The 19,503-nt window shown below is 42.4% G+C and overlaps 1 protein-coding gene across 2 annotated transcripts; it reads left to right on the top strand.

Annotated features, from left to right (window-relative positions):
• The first annotated feature begins 3,980 nt into the window (after window positions 1-3,980).
• Window positions 3,981-17,816, top strand: LOC130328714 (E3 ubiquitin/ISG15 ligase TRIM25-like). 2 transcript variants are annotated; one of them, XM_056553490.1, is made up of 5 exons: window positions 3,981-4,396; window positions 14,650-14,871; window positions 15,036-15,153; window positions 16,187-16,300; window positions 16,383-17,816. In XM_056553490.1, the coding sequence occupies exons 1-5, from the start codon at window positions 3,983-3,985 to the stop codon at window positions 16,967-16,969; spliced, it is 1,455 nt and encodes a 484-aa protein (XP_056409465.1). In that variant the 5' UTR covers window positions 3,981-3,982; the 3' UTR covers window positions 16,970-17,816. The 2 variants fall into 2 exon arrangements, with proteins under 2 accessions (XP_056409465.1, XP_056409464.1); XM_056553489.1 differs by having other exon boundaries at window positions 15,033-15,153.
• Window positions 17,817-19,503: the final 1,687 nt, after the last annotated feature.

Here is a 19,503-nt window from a genome sequence, read left to right as displayed (position 1 = left end):
GGGGGGATTACAAAGAGAGATTTTTTTCAAGACAGGGTGCCTATAGCTATTTCACCGCTACAACTCCCAGCATGCCCTGATAGCCAATAGCTGTCAGGGCATGCTGGGAGTTGTAGTTTTGCAAAAGGTGGAGGGACACTGATGATTAGACATCAGTGTTTCTCTAACAGTGTGCCTCCACCTGTTGCAAAACTACATCTCCGAGCATGCCTGGACAGCCAAATGTAGTTTTGCAACATCTGGAGGCACACTGTTCGAGAAACACTGAGGTCTAATAATCAGTGTGCCTACAGCTGTTGCTAAACTACAACTCCCAGCATGCCCTGACAGCTATTGGATAACAATTTTATATTTCTTTTTGGGCTCAGTGGTATAGAATAGCACGGCAGGTCCGACGATGCTCCTATACTCCTCCTCCCTAGATAACACATGCAATGCTACACAGGGAGGAGGAGACCCCGGAGCAGCCTGCCGTGCTATTAGCCGCTCGTCTACAGGGCCAGAGAGTGAGCTGTGCGGCCGCACAGGGCACCATAGCAACAGGGGCCCGGGCGGCTGACACAGCTCGCACGAGTATATATAATTTGTATTGCCCGACGCCCGGGATTTAGCCCTGCTTCGGGCAAGCAGCGCTAAATGCTGGTGTAATGAAGAATACTGTGCCCTGTAGCGGAATGTGACCCTCCGCACAGGGACACAGTTTTCTGCTTTGCAGGCCGCTCCCTCTCATTACATTCCCACTATCCTCCCTCAACTGTGTCCCTATGCGGAGGGTCACATTCCGCTTCAGGGCACAGTTTTCTTCATTACACCGGAAGGCTTCACTTACCCCGCCCTCCTCCGCGTCTCCAGTTGGCTGGCGGCCGGAGTCTGAAGAGGGACGTTGCGCATGTGACGTCCCTCCGCAGACCTGCACAGGATGTCAGTGATGTCACTCGTCAGGCCGCCGCCAGAGTGAAGAGAAGTGCAGCGCAGGTCAAGTAAAGTTGTCTATGTGTATGTGTGGGTGTCTGTCTGTGTGTGTGTGTGGTTGTCTGTCTGTCTGTGTGTGTACATGTGTAGTTGCCTGTCTGTGTGTGTGTGTGTGTGAATGAGTCGGGGGCGGGGGATGGGGGAACGACAATGCTACCGAATTTGGGGAACCTGCTACTACTACCTAATGTGGGGAACCTGCTACTACCTAATGTGGGGAACCTGCTACTACCTAATGTGTGGAACCTGCTTCTACCTAATGTGAGGCTATACTGCACCTAATGTGGGGAACTATACTGCACCTAATGTGGGGAACTATACTGCACCTAATGTGGGGAACTATACTGCACCTAATGTGGGGAACTATACTGCACCTAATGTGGGGAACTATACTGCACCTATTGTGGGGGAACATACTGCACCTAATGTGGGGAACTATACTGCCAACCTAATGTGAGGAACTATACTTCACCTAATGTGGAGAGCTATACTGCACCTAATGTGGAGAACTATACTGCACCTAATGTGGAGAACTATACTGCACCTAATGTGGAGAACTATACTGCACCTAATGTGGGGAACTATACTGCACCTAATGTGGGGAACTATACTGCAACTAATGTGGGGAAGTATATTGCAACTAATGTGGGGAACTATACTGCACCTAATGTGGAGAACTATACTGCACCTAATGTGGGGAACTATGTGGCACCTAATGTGGGGAACTATGTGGCACCTAATGTGGGGAACTATACTGCACCTAATGTGGGGAACTATATGGCACCTAATGTGGGGAACTATATGGCACCTAATGTGGGGAACTATACTGCACCTAATGTGGGGGAACTATACTGCACCTAATGTGGGGAACTATACTGCACCTAATGTGGAGAGCTATACTGCACCTAATGTGGGGAAACTATACTGCAACTATGGTGGGGAACTATAATGAACCTAATGTGGAGAGCTATACTGCACCTAATGTGGGGGAACTGTACTGCCAACCTAATGTGGAGAGCTATACTGCACCTAATGTGGGGAACTATATGGCACCTAATGTGGGGGAACTATACTTCACCTAATGTGGGGAACTATACTGCACCTAATGTGGGGAGCTATACTGCACCTAATGTGGGGGAACTATACTGCATTTGATTAAGGGGGGGGCAGGGGACTGGTGAAGGGGGACATGGGACTTATTAAGGTGGCAGGGGAATGATTAAATATTAAAAAGAAATATTTGTTCCAAAGATTTTTTTCCTCTTTGTGTATGTTTATGGGGTAATAGGGGGGGGGGGGGGGCGCCACAAGGTTAGCTTGCACAGGGCGCCTTAACACCTAAGGCCGACCCTGCTCGTCTATGCACGCTTCCGACGGGAGCGCAGCATAGATTCGGTAAGGGCGGAAGTCGGACCCCAGCAGGCATCAGCGACGTCGCGCCTGCTGGGGAAGTCTGCCTGGTTAGTGAGCACACTACCAGGTAGGTAAAAAGCCATTTCTACATTAGTAAAAAAAAAAATTTAAGGCAGGGAGGGGGTTAGGGATAGATGGGCAATAGGTAGGGACAGAAAAAAATTAGATGGAACCATTTGATAAAGTGCTTGAACATAATTACTATAGCAACCAGCCCTTTAGTGGGCCCAACACCTGTGCCGCAGGTCTGCCCGAGAAGTCTGAAGCCCACAGGACAGCCTTTGGTTTCTGACACCCCACATTATATTAATACTTGTCAGTTTTAGCTATTTAGCAATAAGGGTGCAATAACACTAACTGGCAAGAGTTTAAAAAAAATGCAGGGTAACAGCAGCATTTCAGAAGTAGCAACGGTGAGTTGATAGGACTAGGCACTGCAGGTGTTAACTGAGTGTAATGAATGCATGAAACCACTATAAAGCTATGTTCACACATCCGGAATGTCTGCATGGAAAATCTCTGTAAAATACATCATAATATGCCAGCCCTAGGACCGCAAGGAAATGCGCCATCTTATGGACGACAATGCAGAAATCTTATGGACGATTCCGCAGAAATACTGGACAGGTTAATTCTTTCTGCAGACATGGAAATCAGAATTTCCGTGGACAGCAAGGCAGAATCCCATTGAATACAATGGGACTCTGCTGCTGCAGAATCTCCGGCTCGGAAATTCGGGACGTGTGAACATGGCCTAAAGATAGACAGCCAGCTAATATCAGGGGTGTTAATGTCAGTAGCAAATACTTAATAAATCAAACATCCAAAAGTAGAAAGTATGAAGAACGTGGCACTCACCATGATGTCATCTTGATTGTTGTATGTTTATTGTAGCATCACATTTTAAATATTAAAATCAGACTGGCTTACACACTATGGGAGAAGATGCAGGTGCAGGGGCAAGGTAGGCAATGTCTGTTTGGCATCACATGACGCTTCTTCCGGCCTCTAATTTTAGAATTGTAAATATTTGGTATAAATGTATATGCTTCATCACTGGGACACTTCTTTGATCACTTTCTTCTTACAAGTGCACAGGCTCTGCTGCAGAATATGTTTGTGTGCGACAACTTCCATGCAATATTTGGAGAAAATATCCACATTTTACTGGAAGAGCCTATGATGCCTCTTAAAAGATTTACCCTTCCTTTAAGCATCTGTCTTCTTGTCTAGAATAGTAGGAACCGATGTGGCACTGTGATGTAAGGACAGGAGGACAGGGGGTGACTTGTGAACTGATAACCTACCAAGTGACAAAAGTATGGGAGACTGATAGTTCTGTGACATCTATTTTATACTGCTTCCTTAAGATAATGAAGAAAATTCCAAACATATTCATTCAAGTTCACAGATAGGATATGACCTGGACACTGGCAGAGTGATCATTTGGATGGACTATACATAGTAAAACACATTTCCCTTCCCAAATCTAGCTTACTGTAATGTAAGAGGTGGAAGTAAAGTAAAAAACTATATCCTGTTATTGTCGTGGAACTTCTGACCCTTTGCGGTCAGTGCTGTCCTCACATCTTGTAAGATGGCCACTGTTGCTTTTCTCTGCTCTGAATATTTGTATTGCCCTGTCTGCCTAGACTTGTTTCAAGAACCGGTTACCATCCCTTGCGGGCACACCTTCTGCTTGACATGCATTACCCAGTGTTGGTCTCTGCAAGGAATGCCTAGCTCCTGCCCACAGTGTAGGTCTTCTTTTCGACCAGACTGCTCACCGAGACTCTGCAAGAACAGTATTCTTGCCCAAATGGTGGAGGATTTTTCCAGTCTTCAGGGGTCTAATGATCTCAATGCCTTCAGCAGTCATGCCAGGAGCATTGGCATTCCACAGAAAAATCAGTACCAAGAAGAGATGCCAGATGGGACCCATGAAATTGAAAACAGCAACAACTTTGACCTGCCAAATATCAGTGAGAGCCATGAAGCCTCCCAGGCTCAGGTATGTCATTCTAATGGTCAGTGGGTAATGCATGCCAGGGTTTTGTACAGAGCCGAAATAGATCTGCCATAGAGGTGAATGGGCTCTCTACTGTACAGTATGCTTCTGATTTCATACATTGTCGTACAAAGGTATTTTCTGTCAGATTAGGGACAATTAACAGCTCTGTTTCTATCTTTGCAGACGACACCAAGCTTTGTAGCACAGTACAGTCTATAGAGGATGTGCATAAGTTACAAGATGACTTGGATAGACTAAGTGTCTGGGCATCCACTTGGCAAATGAGGTTCAATGTGGATAAATGTAAAGTTATGCATCTGGGTACTAATAACCTGCATGCATCGTATGTCTTAGGGGGGATTAAACTGACAGAGTCACTGGTAGAGAAGGATCTGGGTGTACTTGTGGATCACAGACTACAGAATAGCATGCAATGTCAGGCTGCTGCTTCCAAAGCCAGCAGGATATTGTCATGTATCAAAAGAGGCATGGACTCAAGGGACAGGGACATAATACTCACCCTATATAAAGCATTGGTACGGCCTCACCTCGAATATGCTGTTCAGTTTTGGTCACCTGTACATAAAAGGGACACTGTGGAGCTGGAAAGGGTGCAGAGACGCGTGACTAAACTAATATGGGGCATGGAACATCTTAGCTATGAGGAGCGATTAAAGGAGTTACAATTGTTTAGTCTTGAGAAGATACGTTTAAGGGGGGATATGATAAACGTATATAAGTATATTAATGGCCCATACAAAAAATATGGAGAAAAGCTGTTCCAGGTTAAACCCCCTCAAAGGACGAGGGGGCACTCCCTCCGTCTGGAGAAGAAAAAGTTTAGTCTCAAGGGGTGACACGCCTTCTTTACCATGAGAACTGTGAACTTATGGAAAAGTCTACCTCAGGAACTGGTCACAGCTGGAAAAATTAACAGCTTTAAAACAGGATTAGATACATTCCTGGAACAAAATAACATTAATGCTTATGAAGAAATATAAAATCCCATCCCTTCCCCAATATCGCGCCACACCCCTACCCTTTAATTCCCTTGTTGAACTTGATGGACATATCTCTTTTTTCGACCGTACTATGTAACTATGTAAGCTCATTCGGGTTATTTTACCATTACTTCTAGGGCAGTATATCTCTTTACATGCATAGTCTGACAGTGCCTGAATGGCAGTAAATGGAGGCTTTGTGGCTCTATACAAAGGAACCATACAGGCTCCACAATGTGTGTGTGTGTGTGTGTGTGTGTGTGTGTGTGTGTGTGTGTGTGTGATCTTACGCTATTTGCTGACTGATCCCTATGCTGGTTATATCTGCAGTAACTGGAGGGAAAAAAATTACATTTACTTGAGGCTTAGTCTGGGTCCACATGACGATTAGTATGTTGCATGTGTACTTTACCAACTGGTCAAAATAAGATTCCAGTGTATACTGGCATGTACTGTCTCAGACTTTATTGACTTTATTGGCCTGAACATAGTCAAGCTATGACGTCGTTCAGGTCATATCCTATTTACATGTCAGATTGTGATGTGAACCCAGCTTTATAAATAAAAGCAATTAGACATATAGAACACTAATATCTTTTATAAATTGTAGAGGATGTCTAGTTTTGTAAATGCCCCACTAAGAACTGAGAACTAAGAGGGGGATGTCAGCCTTTAGTGACCCTCATCTATTAGCTCTTAAAAGACCAGCCTCGTCTATGCAGCCCATTGATTTTAATGAGTAAAATACCTCCCCTGGTGCTACAGAGGAACTAAACAATTTCTGTCTGGTCCCCCCACAGAATCCAGCTGGTTCTTGGGGGTCCCAGCAGCTGGACAACCTCTGAACAACTTATTATCAGTGAACATTTCTAACATAAATGGATTGTACAAAGGTGTCACTCCTCATGCCCCTTTTGCTTTAGGGTAGGGCCACACATAGCGTTTACACAGCATATTTTATTCTGCGAGAAATACACCAGGCAGCAGAAATTATGCTGCGTATGGGCTATGAACAGGCACACAGGGAATCATGTTACTCCTGTCTCTGCTTGGACCATCTTCAAGCTCTTATCAGAAAGAAATTTGGTGTCACATCACTCATCATGTGTTCTACCACTGTCACTTCCATTTGCAAGAGAGTTGTGAATAAGAAACCTGGACTTGCTAAGGACTGGAACAATGTCATATTTTGCAATGAGTCCAGGTTCTGTTTGGGATCTGATAGAGGTCAGGTTTGTGTATAGAGGCCTCGCAGTGAGTGCCTCTATTCTTACTTTCTATATAATAACACACAGCCTTAACTGCTAGTGTTATGACCTGGGGGGCCATTACAAACGACAGTCAGTCACCCCTAGTAGTGATATGAAGGTAGAGGCAAGGCTGGCAGGAAGCTTCCTCCAGATACCCACACTGGGCCAATGGGCGGAAGCCAGCAGTCACTTTGGGTGAACTTGTTGGAGCATCTCATGCTCCCCAGTCTTGGCATGGGAACCACTCAGAAACTGTTCAGTTATGTTCTACAGCCATCAAGCATGGTGTATTCTGTCCCACTTTTGTAGAAGAATATCATTAGCTTGAGTTTGTTCTGAGATTGTTTACCCAAACATTCTGTCCCTGTACACATTAGATTGTTGTTAAAGGGGTTGTCCCACAATGGACATTTATCTCATAGAGCTCCACCTCAAAGGGGAGTACCAGAGGCCTCAGGACTCCCATTGTAGTGATTGGTGGGAGCCCCAGTAGGGGTGAGTAGTTGTGATCAGACAATTGTCACCTAATTATCATTTCAATAGGAGTCCTGCCAGTAAAGTGATAAATGTCCATACTGGACAACCTTTAAGTTCCATTGACATCACAATATGCCTATTAAAATTTCTACTATTAAGGCAACACCTCCAAATTTGTTTCTCAAAAGTCTTTGGAGCCAACAGGATTTATTTTTTCTTGATCGTGTTCTCTAGGAAATAAGTGCTGCCAGAGGTGACTTTTGTTCTTTCCCCTATTGGGTGTCTAAGATATGTTCCTGAGAGCTGAGGGCTGAAATGTCTTCTTGCTCCCCTTCCTATTCTTGTCCCTCTTTTATTGAAAGTCAGCTGAAAGCCAAGTTCTGTTTTCAAATCTCCTTCTTGCTCTGTGCATACAAATTGTGCGAGATTTGAAAACAGGGCTAAGCATCAAGCTGACTGTCAATAAAGCAGGGACTGGCATGTGTCTCCTTGCCCTAACATCTACCTTACAGTGTGAATATCTGACTATTTTCCTTTAAAAAATGAGGAATGGCTGGGGATATACTTGTATATATTCAAATACTAATTATGGATGACTAAAGGAATAGTTTAAGGGATGCAAAAATTGCAACCACCCTGAGGGACCCAAAGACTCATCTAGGAAGACACCAGTAATATAAATGGTAAATATTAGGTGGATGCCATGTATTGTAATAGAGCCCAGGATCTCCAAGTTGCAGCAGGCTGTGGAAGACCCTAGATCAACATATTTTTTTTCTTTTTTTGAGAAACAATATAAATAATTGTTTCATGATAAGACAGTGTACAAGCCAGTGTCTTGTCTCAGTACAGTATCTACCATATGTAACATAGGAGTAAGGAGTCTGCCAGGGTTATATAAATAAGTTCAAGGTTTTTACATCATTTCCTGAGGATGAGCATAAATAGGGGAGAAGAATGAGTATTTACATTCAAGCCAAGGTAATTCCATTTCAAAGGATTTTCTCACAGAACTACACTGATTTTACACAGTGTCCTTATGAAAAAAAAAACTGATTTATATAGATAAACTTCATTACTGTGTTCTCACATAGCAGCTGAGTTGCGATTCTTTTTGCATTTCTTAACTGCATCAGATACTGGATGGAAAGGTCCATGCATTTATATTGCCTAAAAGCATAATTTTTTTGCCTAAAGTATAAATATAAACAACTATAATAGTCTGTGGATTTTTTTTTGTGCTATCACAACTCACTTGTAATTTTTAATACTATTCAAATAATTCATTTAATGTTACAAGATGTTTATTTATTAGGCAATCACAAAATTTTAGCATTTTCCTATCCAGTACCTGATGCAGTTAAGAAACGGGTAAAAAGGCTATGAACAAAAATATTGGACCCAACATCTTAATATTTAACCCGGCATTGCCTGGTTTTTCCTGTCTAATCCTTGTGGGGGAGTAAAGGAATAAAGGAGGAAACGTTTGTCCTATTATCCCCTCCTAACATCCCGACCCCATATCCCGACCTCATATCCCGTCCCCATAACCTGTCCTTATATCTCATCCTCATATCCTGTCCTTATTTCCCAACCTCATATCCTGTCCTTAAATCTCATCCTCATATACCGTCCTCAGGTGGGGCTGAGTTGTGATGAAGAGATTGTAAGCTGAAAATAGAAGTAGGCATGGCTTTATGGGAGTGGGATTGTTTTACCAGCCAGATTGATGCACAAAAAAGGGTAGAAAATAAAGTGGGTTTGGCTTAAAGGGTGGGCATGGATTTGTGAGATGGGCATGGCATGCGGGAAGGGTGTGGTTTGCAAGCCGGACTGATGCACTCACCAGGAGATGCAGAGCAGAGCTTGTGGAGTAAGGTACTAGAAGTCCCATATACTTGCATGGCACTTGAAACAAAAACCCCATCCTTCAAATAAGGATAGGTTCGGGTTAATATAACTATCATATATTTTTCTTTGACATATAAGTGATATGTGTACCAAGCATTAACAAAATATCTCCAGCCGTATGGAAGTTATGCTGGAACATACATTTCCCATAGACTTGCATTGGACTTAAAACAAAAACCCCGACCCTCGCAAATGGGGTTAGTTTAGGGTTAAAATAACTATCCTATATTTTTAGTTGACATATAAGTAACATGTGACCAAGTATTATCAAAATATCTTCAGCCGTTTGGAAGTTATGCGGCAACATTTATTTCCCATAGACTTGTATGGGACTTTCAACAAAAACCCTGACCCTTGCAAATAAGGATTAGAAAGGGTTAATTTACCTATCCTATATTTTTAGTTGACATATTAGTAACGTGTGCCAAGTTTCATGGAAATATCTTTTGGAAGGGATGCTGGACATACATACACAACTTGAGTTTTATTAATATAGATTAATTAATGTAATATTTCAGGTGTTTTATTAATTGCCACAGGTGTATAATATCCAGCTCCTACCAATGCAGTCATCTTTACATACATTTGTGAAAGAATTGGCAACACTCTCTAAAAGCTTCTAAAATGAATAGAAGTCATCAAAATAAGTCACCAGTTTGTGAGAAAATCATAATCAACAATAACCTCCAGTGTATATGCAATCACCGTGGAGTGATGCGGCACCTACGTGAAACAATAATTAAATGCAGAAAATGTGTACTGCAAATAAAAGAATGCTGGGTACCAACTAGAATGCTAGGATAGGTGTAGAAAAGTGACCATATTCCCGAAATTGGGACTGCCACTGCAGGACATTCAGACACTACACTCTAGAATATTGTTTGGGGTAGTAAGTAGCCACGTTGCTGAACACTTTTTCTGGCATGGATAATGGGTACTCTTTCTACCCGCCACCATACCTCCATAGACACATGGGTTACGTGCAACACATATTGCTGGATGCTGCTGTACACAATTGCATCTTGCCTCTGTTTGGGCACTGGACATGCACAATTGCAAGCTTTACATAATTTCCAGTTTAATTATATACACTCGCACAGGTTATCTATTAAAGCATTTTTGATGGTTTTGCCTTCAACTCATCTCTGCACAACCATTTTGGCCTTTTTACTTTTTTTCTCTTTTTGTGAGGCCATCTTGATTGTTAGCTCTTTGTGTGAGGTGGCTCTACACTACACCTTCTCACTTACTATTGGTACCCTACCTCTGGTTGCTGTACAGTGTAGGGCATGAAGTCTACCTGATTATGCCATATAATACAGTACACATTGGTTATTTTTACTCACACTCCTCCAACAGTTTCTCCAGTGAAGAAGTCGTTAGCTATATTGCGACAGAAATGCGTCGGCTGGCAATTGACACTTTAATATACCTACCCCAGCATTCTAGTTGGGTGTAACACCTCACATTGACTGTAGACCTACTGGAGTTGGTTGTTGATTATAATTTTCTATATATTTCAATAGATATGATATTTTAATCATATCTATTGAAAGTAAAATTTTAGGCACTTCAAGTTTTGGCATTCTCTCTGTTTATTGCCTCGAAGCTATCTTTATCCAGTTTTACAGATTGCCTTATTTATCTGTTTTATAGTAAATTCCAGAGTCGCTAACACTGTTGAATGGTGGAAACATGTTGTATGGATAATGGGTCAAACTTCTCTATCTGGAAGTCTAATTCAAGGTTTGGTGAATGTCAGGAGAACATCACCTGCTAGAATGCCTTGTGCCAACTGTAAAGTTGGTGGAGGAGCGATAATGCTTGGGTTGTTTTTCAGGGCTTGGCCTAGGCTTTCTTAGTTCCACTTCTTAGGAGTCTTAGTTAACAGTAAATTTAGCTGTAGTGACCAGTGTCAGACAGCTGCTGCCAAGGCAAATAAAATCATGGGGTGCATCAATAGGGGCATAGATGCTCACGACAAGGAAATAATTCTACTGCTGTACAAATCACTATTAGACCACACATGGAATACTGTGTACAGTACTGGGCACCAGTGTACAAGAAAGATACAGTGGAGCTGGAGAGGGTTCAAAGACGGGCAACCAGAGTGATACAGGGAATGGGAGGACTACAGTACCCAGAAAGATTATCAGAATTAGGGTTATTTAGTTTAGAAAAAAGAAGGCTTAGGGGAGACCTAATAACTATGTTTACAGCACAGGAGAATTAGAGCAGCACGTCCCACAATGATGTGATAGCGGTGCAAGCAGCGAGTGGAGCCCCGGTCAAGGCAATTCAGACATCTAGGAAGGATGCCGCAGCACACGGAAGGTTCAAAAGTGTAAACAGTGGTTTATTCCATGATAATACAAGTTAGCAACGTTTCTGCTGCCAGTGCAGCCTTTGTCAAGGCTTGACAAAGGCTGCACTGGCAGCAGAAACGTTGCTAACTTGTATTATCATGGAATAAACCACTGTTTACACTTTTGAACCTTCCGTGTGCTGCGGCATCCTTCCTTAATAACTATGTTTAAATATATCAGAGGACAGTACAGAGATCTCTCCCATGATCTATTTATACCCAGGACTGTACCTATAACAAGGGGGCATCCTCTACGTTTAGAGGAAAGAAGGTTTCTACACCAGCACAGACGGGGGTTCTTTACTGTAAGAGCAGGGAGACTGTGGAATTCTCTGCCTGAGGAGGTGGTCATGGTGAACTCTATAAAAGAGTTCAAAACGGGTCTGGATGCATTCTTGGAGAGTAATAACATCGCTGGTAATGTATACTAGATTTATAGGGACAGAACGTTGATCCATATTTGGAGTCGGGAAGGAATTTTTACCTCTAGTATGAGGGTTTTTGCCTTCCTCTGGATCAACTCAGTAGGGACTCATTAGGGATATAGGTTGAACTTGATGGACTCTGGTCTTTTTTCAACCTCATGAACCATGTTACTATGTTACTAATGAAAGGAAATCTTAAAGGGGTTGTCTGGCACAAAACATCTTATCCCCCATGCATCGGCGGGACCCCCACAATCTCCGGTGTGGCACTCCGGTCATCTGTGCACGGAGCAAACTCCGCTCCATGCCGGATGACTGGGGACTAAAGCCGCCACACCCCCTCCATTCATGTCTATTGGAGGAGGCGTGATGGCTAGTGCAGAGACATAGACCTGAATGGAAGGGGTGTGGCATGGCGTCACGAACATGGAAACTCCAAGCTTCAGTTTTCCGGATGCCACCGCTGGCGGCCCGGAGATCTCAGGGGTCCCCAGCAGCGGGACATCTTATAGTATAATGATAATAAGATATTTTAATTCACCAGTACCCCTTTGATGCTTCAGCATACTAAGGCAATCCAACTTCTTAATCCAATTACTTATATGTAAAAATATCAAGCTATCCAGTACTTTTCAGCTGCTGTATGTCTTGGAGGAAGCTGTGAAGTCTTTCCAGTCAGACACAGTGCTCCCTGCCACCTCTGTTAGTGTCAGAGCATGAGTAAATCTATGTAGCAAACTTCTCCTGTTCCTGCTCTGGACATTTCCTGACATGGACAGAGGTGGCAGCAGGGAGCACCATCTCTGACTGGAAAGACTACACAACTTCCTCCAGGGAATACAGTAGCTGATGAGTATAAGAAGGCTTGAAATTTTTACATAAAAGGAATTTGATAATCTGTATAACTTTGTCACTTTTAGTCTGTGATTTTAAAACAATCTTTAATTCTCCAGAATACCCCTTTAAGCAAAAGAAATAATCAAGTGCAAAGTTTCATATTTACTGTATATGGGCATCTTAGTTGAAGGCATCTAAGGCACACCTCTAGGGGGACATCCGCAAGCACTTTGGGGGGCATTTGAGGCTGATACTTTGGCAGGAACTATGAGGCTGGGCATATGAAGAGGGAACGTAAAATGGGCTTAGGAGCTGTAATGTTCTTAGTTAATTTGATGCTGCAGTTTGTGGTAGATCCAACAACATGAATGATCTACATTAAAGGAGAAATCCGGCAAAAATAAACTATTCCCCTATCCACAGGATAGGGGATAAGTAGCTGAGCAGGCGCCACGCGCTCCATTGATTTCTATGGGAGCGCCGAAAAGACCAGAGTACATCACTCGAGCATCATCAGCGTTCTCATAGAAATGGATGAAAGGTGCCATCTGCCAGTGGCTCCTCACCGAGAGAGCCGGGGGTCACATCCCAGAGATTGCCGGGTGTCCCAGCAGTCAGACCCCCCACGATCAGCTACTTATCCCCTTTCCTATGGATAGGCGATAAGTTTACTTTCGCTGGAGTTCTTTAACCGTTTGCTGTCTAAGGACGAGCCGGCTCGTCCTGAGACAGCAAGCGGTGTATGACGTGGGCTCTTGACTCGAGCTCGCATCATACTGGCCGGCTCCCAGCTGATTCCTGCAGCTGAGGGCCGGTGTTAATAGCCAACATGCGGCGATCACCACGGCCGGCTATTATCCCTTTAGGCTAGGGATATTTCAACCATCCCGTTGGTCCAGTGGGGAGGATGGCCCCCCACAGTGCGATCGCGCGTGCGGTGGGGGGGTGATCCACTGCTGAGTCAGCCAAAGGCCTTACCTCTCTTCCTGTGCTGGCTGCTGTACTGAGAATGATAAAGGCTGGCATGACCAGGGTTTATCAATCGAGTGCAGAGAACGCTGATGAATGTGGTTCTCTGGAACCACATTGACCTGTATGAGGAATCTACTGATTCCTCCTAAAAGTCCCCTAAGGGGACTAAAAGTGTAAAAAAAAAAAAAAAACAGTTGAATAAAAGTTTAAAAACACACACATTAAGCCCTTCCATATTTAAAGTGTGAATCACTCCCCTTTTCCCAAATTCCATATAAAAAATATGTAAACATAATAAAAATAAATATATGCAGTATCGCCACGTGTGTACATGTCCGAACTATAAAAATAACCACACAGTCAATGGCGTACACGTAAAAAAATTCCAAAGTCCAAAATTGCCTATTTTTGATCACTTTGTATACCCTAAAATGTATAAAAAACGACCAAAAAGTCAGATCAAAATAAAAATAGTACCAATAAAAACTTCACATCATGGAACAAAAAATTTGCCCTCATATAGTCCAGTATGAGGAAAAATAAAAAAAGTTATAGGGGTCAGAAGATGACAATTTTACACATACTGATTTTGGGGCATGTAGTTATAATTTTTTTAAAGTAGTGAAATAAAATAAAAGCTATATAAATTACGTATTCTTGTAACCGTATGGACCTACAGAATAAACATATGGTGTCATTTTTACTGAAAAGTGCACTGCATAGACTCGGAAGCCTCCCAAAAGTTACAAAATGGCTTTTTTTTTTCCAATTTTGCCCCACAAATATTTTTTTTTCTGGTTTCACCGTAAATTTTGTGGTGAAATGATTGATGTCATTATAAAGTACTATTGGTGGCGCAAAAAAAAAAAGCCCTCATATGGTTCTGTATGTGCAAAATTGAAAGCGTTATGATTTTTAGAAAGTGATGAGGAAAAAAACGCTGTGTCCTTAAGGGGTTAATATATAGGCACAAGCATGAATTATTCTGTTTCACCCTGTTTATAACCATGCTCAGTCCCCTCAGGTTTCATCTACCAGACATCGCAGAGTAGTGAGTCATGGCTTTTCTGAAATGGTTAAGATCCTGCGGGCCTCAGGATATCGGCTACTGCAAATGATGGAACAAGCAGAAAATCAGATGCTGAAAAATACAAACAACCAAGACCTGGAAGAAAGTCTTATCATGCAATCTGCCCAAGTTGTTCCAGATCAGCAGCAGGATCAGCTTGTGACCGTGGTACATATCTGTCATACATTCTGTGCAGATTCTTGTGTTACAGACACAGGCATCATTGTGTAGCAATTACATATTTATTATAGGGAAGTTTCCTTTACACACACATTAAATACATAAAAATGATAATACTGTATAATACATTCAATAAGTCATTTGTGCAGCAGGAGGAACAATCCACATTTCAGGAACTACAGTGGACTGGACTGGATGCTGCAGTCTCCAAGTTCAAACAGTCTTTACAAGAATTGTGTGCAGATCACATGGGCAGACTTGTGCAAGAAGGTAAGCGAGAGATATGAGAAGTGAATGTTTGTGTGACTGTATCTTGAGAGGTTTTTGGATAATGACATTGTATAGCATGTGTCCTGGAGATCCCTGCAAGGAGTTGATGGACGAAAGGTATAGTAGGTGGCCAAGAACAGATAAAATATGGGGCAACACAAAGCTAAGAGTTTATGCACATGCCAGAGCTGTGGTAATGGACCACTCTGTGTGCCACCTTCTGGTGCCTTAATCCTGTACTTATGGCTTCTAGTGGGAAAATACATTTACAATACAGAATAGGTTTAAAAAAAAATTCTGTCAAAGTATACATAAAATATGTGCATCTGTATCAAGTCACAGGCAAACAAAGTCTACAACACTGACCCATAATTCAGCATTTAGCTTGAGGCCTTAGGAGACAGAAACTACAGTAAGGGCCAGTGGCATAGCTATGAGGAGGGGGGGGTTAACATTTTCATCTAGGTACTGGTGTCCAAAGGACTCCCTGCTACATACAATAGTATTGTAAACACCATGGGGTAGCTGGGGTTAGACTACATGAAGTACCTTACTAATATAATGTTATGAGTAATAGTGCAGAGATCTTCCATATCAGCTGTGCCCTCTCACTTGTAATCTGTGACGTCATGTCACAGGCTCTAAATACAGTACTTTCCATCAGAACAGACCCTTTGCTGCCTTTTGAGCAGTAATACCAACTCACCTTTCACATCAGTGGTCATACTGTGCTGACAGGAAGGGAGGGGGAGGGACAGTAGCTTTGCATTCAGAGCCTGTGATGTGAAGTCACAGCTTACAAGGGAGAGGTCATAGCTTATTTGGAAGATCTCTGCACTATGGCTTATAACAATATATTAGTAAGTTGCTTTATTATACTTTTTGACACCATACACAGGTTGTTTCAATGGACAATCTCTTTAATTTTATAGAAGTGAGTTAAAGATGATACAGGAAAGTGATTTCAGCAGCATATTTTGTGTCTTTTGCCATTCTTCACATTTATTTCACATTTACTTACTTTGTTCAACAGTGTGGACCACACATACCAGTTACCCAATATTACCACCTGGGGAATATCTGGGGAATGTCTGGGGAAGTCCAATACTGCCCTTGATGCCGAGGGTAAGAACAGAGTTTCTCCAGTGTAAGTCTACTTCTACCTTGTGTTCTAAGCATACATTCCCAAACTTTGTGTTCATCTGCTCAAGTTACCCTCTCATTTGCAGATTCTCGGGATATAAGCCTGGATCCAGACACTGCCCATAACAACCTTTGTCTTATGCAAGGAAACCGAAGAGTCCTGTGTAAATTGCAGCCCCAGGATTATCCAGAAAGTATAGAACGATTTGATCATTATACACAAGTGATGGGCAGACAGCCAATGGCACATGGACGGCACTATTGGGAGGTACATCTCTGTGGAAATCGTGTAAGCCTAGGCATCACTTATCATGGTATCCCACGTAAAGGGCACCAAAGCTCCTGTCTGGTGGGAAGGAACTCAGAGTCTTGGTGCTTGGAATGGAGCAGTACCCGTTGCTATGCCTGGCATGATGGTGAGAGAATTTTGGTAGCCACAGGACAGCAAGAGAAACTGGGTATCTTTTTGGACTGGGATGAAGGAACTATCTCCTTTCATGAGGTATCAGATGACATGCTGCTTTTATACCGCTTTCATGCTTCCTTTACTCAGCCTCTCTACCCCATCTTTTTCATTAGCTGGAATTCTATTGTGTCTATTGGAGAAGGAGCAGCAATAAAACTCAGTGCTCACAACAAGCGCTTCCAGAGGCAGTTTTCGGCTGACTTCTAATGGAAACCATTGACATCTGGATCTACTAATCCTAATCTATTTGTATTTAGAATAGTTGTCTCAATCCAGTGTCTTGTCGTAGTTAAAGGGGGTGCAGCGGCTGTAGCTGTACCTAATTCTGGTATCTGAGGCCTTCTTAGAGCCTCTTTGGAGAGTCATTTGAGATCATGGGGCTGTTAAGGAGTTTGCAGTGTGCCTTGTTACTTACAGCAATGGCTTAGGTTCTTCTCAATACTTCTTTAAAGTAACTTAAAGGGGCATTCCCATCTATAGAAGTTATCCCCTATCCAAAAGCTTTGGGGTATTAAGCTGATTGATGGGGATCCAACTGCTGAAACATCATTGATCCCAAGAATGTGGCAAGGGTGCCTTGTTTATTTTGGGGGACGATTTTGTCCCTGTTCTTGGGATCGATGTTGGTCCCAGTGGCTGGACCCCCATCAATTAGCTTGTTTTTCCCTATTCTGTGAATAGATGGGAATACTCCTATAACTCTTCTAGTTATCAAGTTTTGAGGGTTGACACTCATAATATTTGTATACCTTTAAAACATTTCAGTACTGCAACATTTATTTAAAAGGTGTGTTAAACATGTGTTAAACATCCATGTACAGAATTCAGAGTCATTGAACCTTTGCGATTGATTATGTCTCTGTTCTCTGAAAGAACTGTGCATTCAATAAAAATTTTTCCTGAGTGACCAATTTTATTAAAAGCACTGAGTGTCCTGCACCAATGTCACCGCTCACTCTCCTTAGACTGGCGAGCTCTCTGCTTACGGAGCTTGACGAACATTGCAGCTTCCCTGTCAGAACGGCGACAGTCCAGGAGTTGTAAGATACGATCCCCTGAGAACAAAACACATTGTTTAATTATTTACTTACAATATCCTGAAAACAGGAAGAAATCTGTTATGTCACTTTGATGTCAGTGTGCTTTCTGAATGGTTATGTAGCTGCATACTTAAGCATTAAAGGAAGCTTATAGTTTTGTTTGGCTCACAGCCATCATCTACAACCAGTGTTCCCAGTCTATTTATAAAACACTTTTGTTGTTTTGACATTGAAAACTAAAGTGGCATTGCATTTACTATACATTAAAGTGTCTCCATCAATTACCAAAACTTGACTTGACATTTCACAGTCAAAGTTTTGATTGGTCGAGATCTGAATGTTCATACCCCCACCAATCATTAGAATGAATTGGAAGTCCCCACTTAAGTGCTTCACTGCCCAGTTCACAGCGATCTCCAGTTGCACAAGACATGCTTTATTGACTTACTGTATAATGGGTCAGTCTGCTTCAACTGGATGAAGACCACTTTGAGCGATGAAGTGAAGTGCTCAAGTGCCCACTCTAATTATTGCTGGGGGTTTAACCAATCAAAACTTTTGACATGTCTCTGTGAAGCAAAGGGAGGGTGTCAATGGAACTTATTCTGGTTGGGTTACAGTTACTAGTGGGTACCACAAGGGTCAGTACATGGTCCACTTCTTTTCAATATGTTTAGTAATCACCTTGTAGGGGGATTACACTAAACTGGGTAAGGTGATCACCACAGAGGAGGATAACATAATATTACAGAGGGATCTGGGGAAGCTGGAGGCTTGGGCACAGACATGGCAAATTAAATTTAATGTGAATAAATGTAAGGTTATGTACTTAGGCCATAAAATGTACAATTATGTGCTAAATAAGGCACAATTAAGCACTTCTACCAAAAAGGACTGGAATACAGTAATCTCTACTTTAGTGATCAGTGTCAGGCAGCTGTTGCCAAGGCTAACAATGTCATGGGATGTATCAAGAGAGGGATAGAGATTTTTGATAAGGACATAGCTTTGCCTTTGTATAAATCACTAGTCAGACCACATATGCAGTATTGTGTCCTTTTTTGGGCACATGTATATAACAAGGACATGGCCGAACTGGAGAGGGTGCAGAGGAGGGCGACAAGGATAATTAATGGTATGGGAGTATTACAGGACCACGAGAGCTGATCAAGCTTGGGGTTATTTAGTTTGGAGAAAAGATGTCTAAGGAGAAATTTGATCACAATGCACTAACATATGTGAATGGACAGTAAAGAGATCCTTCTAGTGATCTTTTTATATCTAGGCCGGTAACCATGATAAGGGGGCAACCTCTACGTCTAGAGGAAAGAAGGATTCGCCATCATCACAGACAGAGATTCTTTACTGTAAAAGCAGTGAGACAATGGAACTCCCTATCCCATGATGTTGTGATGTCTGTCTCAATAGTCAAAAAAGTTCAAGAGGGGCCTGGATGTTTTTCTGGAACAATATAATATCACAGGTCACGGATTCTAGATTTATGGGGATAGAACATTGAACCAGGGATTTATAATGATGCCATATTGGAGTCAGGAAGGAATTTTTTCCTCTGTCATGGGGCAATTTGCATCAGCCTCATAGGGTTTTCTTTTCGCTTTCCTCTGGATCAACACAGTAGGGTTTTAGGTTGAACTTGATGGTCTTTTTTTCCAATTGTACAAACTATGTAACTATGTTTTT

This window comes from Hyla sarda, unplaced genomic scaffold, assembly GCF_029499605.1.
Source record: "Hyla sarda isolate aHylSar1 unplaced genomic scaffold, aHylSar1.hap1 scaffold_3131, whole genome shotgun sequence".
In the NCBI taxonomy this organism is placed as follows: domain Eukaryota; kingdom Metazoa; phylum Chordata; class Amphibia; order Anura; family Hylidae; genus Hyla; species Hyla sarda.
Note: the sequence above shows the minus strand (reverse complement) of the source record. Positions and strands in the feature narration are given on the sequence as shown.

Bases quoted from the DNA above. Each gene is read 5' to 3' on its own strand.
- LOC130328714 (XM_056553489.1), top strand. From the start codon at position 3,983: ATGGCCACTGTTGCTTTTCTCTGCTCTGAATATTTGTATTGCCCTGTC. The intron at 4,397-14,649 runs GTATGTCATTCT...AACCATGCTCAG, and splicing joins ATGAAGCCTCCCAGGCTCAG to TCCCCTCAGGTTTCATCTAC. The intron at 15,154-16,186 runs GTAAGCGAGAGA...TTTGTTCAACAG, and splicing joins GGGCAGACTTGTGCAAGAAG to TGTGGACCACACATACCAGT.